The sequence below is a fragment of the Camelina sativa genome, chromosome 3 (assembly GCF_000633955.1).
Source record: "Camelina sativa cultivar DH55 chromosome 3, Cs, whole genome shotgun sequence".
NCBI lineage: Eukaryota > Viridiplantae > Streptophyta > Magnoliopsida > Brassicales > Brassicaceae > Camelina > Camelina sativa.
In genome coordinates this window covers 1818304-1826268 of record NC_025687.1, presented here as the reverse complement: position 1 = coordinate 1826268, position 7965 = coordinate 1818304, and the positions used below count along the sequence as shown (strand labels likewise).

The window sequence follows — 7965 nt, the reverse complement described above, 5'->3', positions numbered from 1 at the left end:
GAGAAGAAAAAAAGAAAAAAAAACTTGACATGATGATGGGAGGAGTTTGGGTTGTTGCATGGGAACATTATGTGTGCTCCCAAAAGGTAAATAAAATACCAAATGTTAATCATTGGAGATTTATTTAAATACAATGCACTTAAGAAAACTTAATATCACGAGGAAAATCATTGGTATAAGTTCAGAATTAGTGCTTTTTTCCAATAATCGAAGTATATAGCGTATATGGAGAGCTAGCTATTTATACTCTATATATGAAATGCTATTTTTTGTTGTTGTGAGAAGAACAAAAGCAATAACTACTTTTTATACTAGTACTACTATATGATAAAGGAACATTCACATTACTAGAAATTTCCGGTTCTAGTTTAACCGATAGATTAGACCAAATTAATTGAGTGAGATAGTCNCAAGATAGGCACCCCCAGCTTCCAACTAATAGTGAGAACAGTTTGAAAATTCTAACTTGGGTAGTCAACGACCTCAACGCGTATTTTTAAGTTCTTCTTCATCTTCTTCATTTTTTTTCCTTCTTTCTTTCCAAGCCCGTGATTACCGCCTCGGAAAATCATGGAATTTTTCACGGAAATTATAATTATATTTATTTATACTATACTATATAGTAGTATTAATAAATACAGTCCAATGTATATAGTGAGACCCGCTAATTCAGCAGGAAACTATGACAACTGGTTTCCGTGTACGGAAGCTCCCTCTCTCTCTCTTTGCCCGTATCTTTCTTGATTGATGATGTGTCACTACTACAGGTAGACAAAATTAGAAAAAAAAAGTTTTATCTACATTACTGTAAATGCGAAAGTGAAAGCATCAGTTAGAAGGCCAACCAATTAGCTTCTTTTTTTTTTCCGTCAAATTCGAAATCATTCAGCTATTCTTATGTCAATCACTACTCAGGTCAGGTAAATTTTTATAGTTTGATTTTTAGCTACTACAAAAACAAAAAAAAAAGGAAAACCATCAAACTTGTTAAAAAAATCTGCGTACAACTTTAGATTTAATAACATATGTGGTATGTTAATGTTGTTCACTAGATTTTTGACAAATATTCCTTTATTAAGACTGGTGTTTAATTAGCATGGTTTACACAAATAGACTAGTATTTAATATTTATTATGGTAAAATCAAAACACGCAGTTTATTTCCCTGTAAAAATGTTCTGAAACTATTTTCTTTAAGCGATTTTTTTTGGTTTGTTAACTTATGAATTACATTTACAATTAAGAATAAGAAAAAAAAAAGAAGAAAAATTCGTTAGCAATCAAAGAAATACTAACGCAATATGAACGAACATCAGGATAGCAGGTCAATGTCAGGAAATCTTCCATAACGTTTGGTAAAAGAGTCAGCGAATAAACCAAAACTCAAATACAGAGATTTTTTCAAATCCATAATGAAGGAGGTTGTGGTAAATACCTGGGGCTTTCAGAACAGTTTGGACGCAAGAAGATTGAATTATTTCAGTATATTGTGGAAAATGTCAAAGGAAAGACAAAGGGTTGGAACAATAAGTTTCTCTCCCAAAGAGGTAAGGAGATTCTTTTGAAAGTCATTGCTTTAGTCATGCCAGTCTATTCTATGAATTGCTTCAAACTTCCTAAAGGAATTTGTGAAGATATAGAAAGAATAATAACACATTATTGGTGGAATACTCAACAACAAGCCAGAGCAATTCATTGGGTAGCTTGGGACCACATGAAATATTTGAAAAAAGGAGGAGGTTTGGGTTTTAAAGACATTGAGAAGTTCAATGAGGCTTTACTCACAAAACAAGCTTGAAGAATACTCCAAAATCCCAACTGTCTACTGTCGCGAGTCCTGAGAGGAAGATACTTTGTAGGATCGAGTATACTTAATGCCAATAGGGGAGTACAACCATCGTTTGGATGGCAATCAATTATTCTTGGTCGAGATTTACTATGGAAAGGTATGCGTTACATTGTTGGTGATGGAAATCAAATACAAACATGGTCAGACCCTTGGCTCCCAACACACCCTCCGAGACCACCACGAAAAGCTCCTACACACCAATCAGAAGACATCCCCACTGTAACCAATCTTTTACTCCCTGATAAAAGTGGTTGGAATGAACGTTTAGTAAGCGAGCGGATCCATGTAGAGGATGTTGCTCAAATCCTCTCCACTAGAGTTACTAGATGGCAGCACAACGACTACCTTGGGTGGCATTATACAAAGGATGGTTTATATACTGTGAAATCAGGGTATTGGCTTGCGACGCATCATCCGGATCAGTTATTCAATGCTAGACCACCAGATGGAGACCCTTTGCTAAAGAGTGAAATTTGGAAAACAAGAACACCACCAAAGTTTAAACACTTTTTATGGCGGCTTCTCTCGAATGCTTTGGCTACAGGTGCTGAACTTGATCGGAGAAATATATCAACAAATGATTACTGTAAACGTTGTACAGCAGAGATAGAAACTACAGAGCACCTCTTTTTCTCGTGTCCCCACGCTCAACAAATTTGGCGAGCATCAAATGTTCCAATCCGTTGTCTGCTAGATCCTGGAACTACTATTGAAGTGAAGATAAAAGGGATTTTCGACTTACATAAACATCGACGAATACATGATAGACTCTCACATCTTCCTTTTTGGATCTTGTGGAAACTGTGGACAGGTCGAAACAAGCTAATTTTCCAAAATCTGAGTAAGAGTTGGCAACAAGATCTCAGAGAAGCCAAACAAGAAACAGATGAATGGATATTTTTAGATACTCATCGGATACAGAATCATCCTCATACCATTACACGCAACTGTAACATTGGCCGACGTCAACAGAATTGTATATGGCGACAACCCCCTAAGGATTGGTTTAAGTGTAACTATGATGGCAGCTTTTTAGATGGGACTAGACGAGCAACTGCAGCTTGGTTAATCCGGAATGATAGGGGCAGTTTTAAAGAAGCAGGACAGGTTACCGGAATAACTGTATCGACAGCTCTTGAAGCGGAATGTCAAAGTCTCTGCTTTGCAATGAAACAAACATGGCTAAGTGGATTTAAGAAGATGATTTTTGAAGGAGATAATCAGTCATTAGTTAAACTTCTCCATGATGATAAACTGCGCTTTGACATTTACAATTGGCTAGAAGAGATCAAAGGATGGGCATCATGTTTTGAATCTGTGGAATTTAGATGGACTGCAAGAGAGGCAAATACTCTTGCTGATAAGATGGCTAAAGTTCCACATAATGCAGTTTCAGATATAGTTTTTATTTAATTATCCTCATATGTATTCAACCCCTTGTCAACTCTGTAACAACATTATATTAGCTAATGCAGTTCTAGTGTTAAAAAAAAAATGTGTAAGCGTGTCGAGGTCTATAAAAAGTCACACGCTTGAGCAGTTAGTGGCGGTTAGAACGGTAAAAAAAAAAAAAAAAAAAAAAAAANAAGAGAGACGGAGTTAACGAATGATCAATCACGTTAATAAAGCAAAAAAAAAACGAAGAAGAATCAAATTGTACCAGACGACGTCGTATAAATACATAACGGCCGTCTTAACGGCTCTTTTTGGTGTCCTCTTCCTTTTTTTTTTTGTTGGTCTCCCCCGAGATTCTATAAGAGGGCCAATATATCTCCAAGCTCGTACATTCACTGTCTTTAGCTCTCTCTCCTCTGTTCTAAATTCTCTCTCGGAACAGAGTTAAAAAAGACTTTGTGCTTAGCTAACTTCATCCGCTCCAATGGCGGTTTTTCTTCCCACATGGGTTTTAGCAATGATGTGTCTACTCTTCTTCGTCGGAGCAATGGAGAACACTACACACAACAAGATCTCATCTTTCCCTAGGTTTGTTTTCTCTACATCTCTTCCTTTTTTTTCTTCTCTTTTCATATAACATGTGTTACGATCTCTGTTTCTTTCAATACAAAGAAGATCATTTATATAATTTAGTTATATTTTTTTCATTCTCGAGCTACATTTTCCTCAGATTCCGAAGTATAATTTCCAAATAAAAAGAAAAACATTTTCGCATTAATAATAATTCGTTATGTAGTTTTCCATTCTCTAGCTACATTTTCCCTCGGATTCCAAATATATAAAATTATATTTAAGTTACTGTTTTAATTCTGTTCAGCCGACAAAATTATAAACAAGAGAAAATAGTTTTTCTTTCTTTAGCCTTTTCGATCTCTCTCTACTACAAACAATATTCCCTCCCTCTTCAAACAAAATCATCCGAGCCGTTGCTTTTTTGTTATGATCTAGATCCAACGATCTGAACCGTACATTCCGCTTTTGTTTACGTAAATACACACTTGACTATGTTTCGCTATTTTACCCATTTGCCATTTTGACCTCCCACATTGAAAATGTTCTGTAGTGTTATTTTAATAGTCCTGTCGAAGACCTCTCTCTTTCTTAACGGTTTCTCCGGATAGCGAATTTTATGGAGCAGTGTAATTTAGTGTAGTGTGTGCGGTGCATTCTCCAATAAATAATTACATTCAAAACATTGTTATAGTTTTGGCATTCCTTAGTTAGTAGCATATGTCACAATCATTAGCTTTCTCTAGATTCTCAAATTTTAGATTATAGTTTCTGATGATCTTAATTTCTGAAAAAAAAAAATAGATCCGACGAAACCGAATGGAACCAACACGCAGTGAAGAATCCAGATGAAGTAGCGGACGAAGTTCTCGCCTTGACTGAAATGTAAGTACTAATTCCATCTCATTCTAATTATGACCTCTTTTAAAATTCTCATGTGGGATATATATAACATGTAATGGGGGAAAAAGTCACAAAAGTACAATATTGGGTATGGTCCTCCCATTCATTTAAAATTGTGTTGTGACTTTTGTTTCATTCTATTGTTGTTGAATCATGATCTATCCTACAAGAGCTGTCACATTTATTTCTCCTCTAACCAACTTAATTCATTTTTATTTTTGTTTGTTGTTACTATATTATTTATACCTCCTCTATAAATCCCCATGTTCGTTCACACACTATTATAACAATGACAAATATAGTGTATGCTGATTAATTTATTCTTGCTACTAGTGAGATCTATTCCCGTGAACTATTGGCATTCATTAATTCTGTCAGTATCATTTTTTTTTTATATAAGACAATCTATATTTTTATTATCACCTACTACATGTTTCATGCATTGATATTTTAAAAAGGTATTATTCATTCTATCTTTTCTCTATTATAGTATTTTTATATAGTATAAAACTATTTAAGAATGCTCTTTTTTTTTCTATTTTGTTTTTCAGTTGTTGTTGAACTAATTAATACTTCCCAGCAGACTGTTTTCACTCCGAACACCACATGCACTAACACTAGATAGATCCGCGTCCGACGCATTATTGCATATATAAAAGTTTAATATTATTTCCTCTCCCAACATTAATAAATATCTTTTCATATCACCAGCCATATGTATACGGCTTAGTAGTACACTGTACACTAGGAAGTCGTTAAACTTAACTTTGGAAATACGTACAATCAAATTGTTATAAAAACTTATCCTTAAATACTATATATATTGGATTTTTTAAAATAGAAATAAAAATGTTTATTAATCATTTTGGACAGTACTCCATGTGGTCGTAACAGAGCAATTTACTCTTTATACGGTCAAAAAAACAAAAAAAAACGGTATCCGTTAAAACGGACGGATTCGATCGTCGTTATCCAACGGTGATTATTTGTTTGTCCTCGTTTAACGGTTCTCTCTAACGTCGTTTGGCTTTCAGGAATCTTTAGGCAGAGAACCTAATCCCACCGTCACCGACACACGTCTATGAGAAAGAAAAAAAGTCTAGAAATATATATATGTAGTATTTATCATCAACCATGTGCTCATGTTCTGATGTGATTTTGATTGTTTTCTCAAATAAACTATTTTTTTTTTAATTTCATGGTGGAGATGAGATCCGGTTGAGAATAATGAAATCAAAATTCAAATCTAGCTAAACCGGATATTTCTTAATTTCTACAGGAGTGTGAGAAACCATACCGAGAGGAGGAAGCTAGGTTACTTTACTTGCGGAACAGGCAACCCTATCGACGACTGTTGGCGGTGCGATCGCAACTGGCACAAGAACCGCAAACGCTTAGCGGACTGCGGGATCGGGTTTGGAAGAAACGCCATCGGTGGTCGCGACGGGCGTTTCTACGTTGTCACTGACCCGAGAGACGACAATCCGGTTAATCCTAGACCGGGTACATTACGTCACGCCGTGATCCAAGACAGACCGTTATGGATCGTTTTCAAACGCGATATGGTGATTCAGTTGAAACAAGAGCTCATCGTTAACAGCTTCAAAACGATCGATGGACGTGGCGCAAACGTTCACATCGCTAACGGCGGTTGCATCACGATTCAGTATGTAACGAATGTGATCGTCCACGGATTACATATTCATGATTGCAGACCGACTGGTAATGCTATGGTGAGAAGCTCAGAGACACATTTTGGGTGGAGGACGATGGCGGATGGTGATGCTATTTCGATCTTTGGCTCGAGTCATGTGTGGATTGATCATAACTCGTTGTCTCATTGCGCTGACGGGCTTGTGGACGCAGTCATGGGCTCAACCGCGATAACCATCTCTAACAACCACTTAACTCACCACAACGAGGTTCTTTTTTTTTGAAGTCTTATTGCATTGTTACTTTAATTGTAGCTTCTTTTTTTGACGGGATTTGATATTTTTTGCTACAGGTGATGTTGCTCGGACATAGCGATTCGTACATGAGGGACAAAGCTATGCAAGTGACCATTGCTTATAATCATTTTGGAGTCGGACTTATTCAAAGAATGCCGAGGTAATATAAAAGACATAACAAAAACAGAGTATGCTCTGCTTTTGTGTTCTGTTTCTTGAGTATGCTGTGTTATGGTTTCTAAACATTACAACTCTTCTTGCAGGTGTCGACACGGGTACTTCCATGTCGTGAACAACGACTACACTCACTGGGAAATGTACGCGATTGGTGGAAGCGCAAACCCGACAATCAATAGTCAAGGAAACCGATACGCCGCCCCTAAAAACCCCTTTGCTAAAGAGGTAATAACTCGATGAATATCAGTTAAAAGTTAAAACCAAAGAGTGATTTCGTGAATGTGAGTTTATGATGTTGGAATGTTATGTTTGATAGGTCACGAAGAGAGTGGACACACCGGCTAGTCATTGGAAAGGATGGAACTGGAGATCGGAAGGAGATTTGCTTCAGAATGGTGCTTACTTCACTTCTTCAGGAGCCGCTGCGTCCGGAAGCTATGCACGTGCCTCTAGTCTCTCCGCAAAATCTTCTTCATTGGTCGGACACATTACTTCCGATGCCGGAGCTCTACCTTGTCGCAGAGGACGTCAATGTTCGTCATAGTTGCCACTTACGACCATTACCACCAATATTCAAAACCACCTTCCATTATATTCAGACAAAAGTGTACATTTTCACACATTTGTCATTTAAAAAGCCAATTATCTTTTTTTTTTCGGTGTGTGTGTTTGTGTCGATTTTTCTCAACCTCGGGTTTGCTTGCTTCAACCGCAAGTTAACACAAGAAAAAGGGAAAACAAAAAAAAAACAACCTTTCATGTAAAAGAGAAATCCCCGAAGTGTTGTTGGTTCTGTCTGATCAACTCAGATTGTTCTTCGTGTATCTCTGTCGTCTACCCATAGAAACAAGAATATATATTATCTCTTGTTTTTTTGTTTTTTCTTGTAATTTTTTGAGATTTATAATTTAATATAGGGTCTAATGATTTGTGAATCTTTCTACTTTTCATTGTATTATATTTGTTGGCTGGATTTTAGCTTTTATTTCCCATGTGGTTGTAACTTGTCATGATTGTACTTTGTAGTGATTGAAGCAAGCAATCAAGCAATATTAGTAATTGGGGATTTATAAATTCAAATAGCCAGCTATTTTATCACTTAGAACTGTTTTTCAGTATGCTT

The 7965-nt window shown here is 36.3% G+C and overlaps 1 protein-coding gene across 1 annotated transcript; it reads left to right on the top strand.

Moving 5' to 3' along the window:
* LOC104762495 (probable pectate lyase 1) lies at positions 3627-7783 on the top strand. Its single transcript, XM_010485801.2, has 6 exons — positions 3627-3831; positions 4618-4698; positions 5996-6638; positions 6722-6825; positions 6929-7067; positions 7159-7783. The coding sequence occupies exons 1-6, from the start codon at positions 3728-3730 to the stop codon at positions 7384-7386; spliced, it is 1299 nt and encodes a 432-aa protein (XP_010484103.1). The 5' UTR covers positions 3627-3727; the 3' UTR covers positions 7387-7783.

Coding starts and splice junctions, on each gene's coding strand:
- LOC104762495 (XM_010485801.2), top strand. CDS start 3,728: ATGGCGGTTTTTCTTCCCACATGGGTTTTAGCAATGATGTGTCTACTC. Junction 3,832..4,617: donor AAGATCTCATCTTTCCCTAG/GTTTGTTTTCTC, acceptor AAAAAAAAATAG/ATCCGACGAAACCGAATGGA. Junction 4,699..5,995: donor GTTCTCGCCTTGACTGAAAT/GTAAGTACTAAT, acceptor TAATTTCTACAG/GAGTGTGAGAAACCATACCG.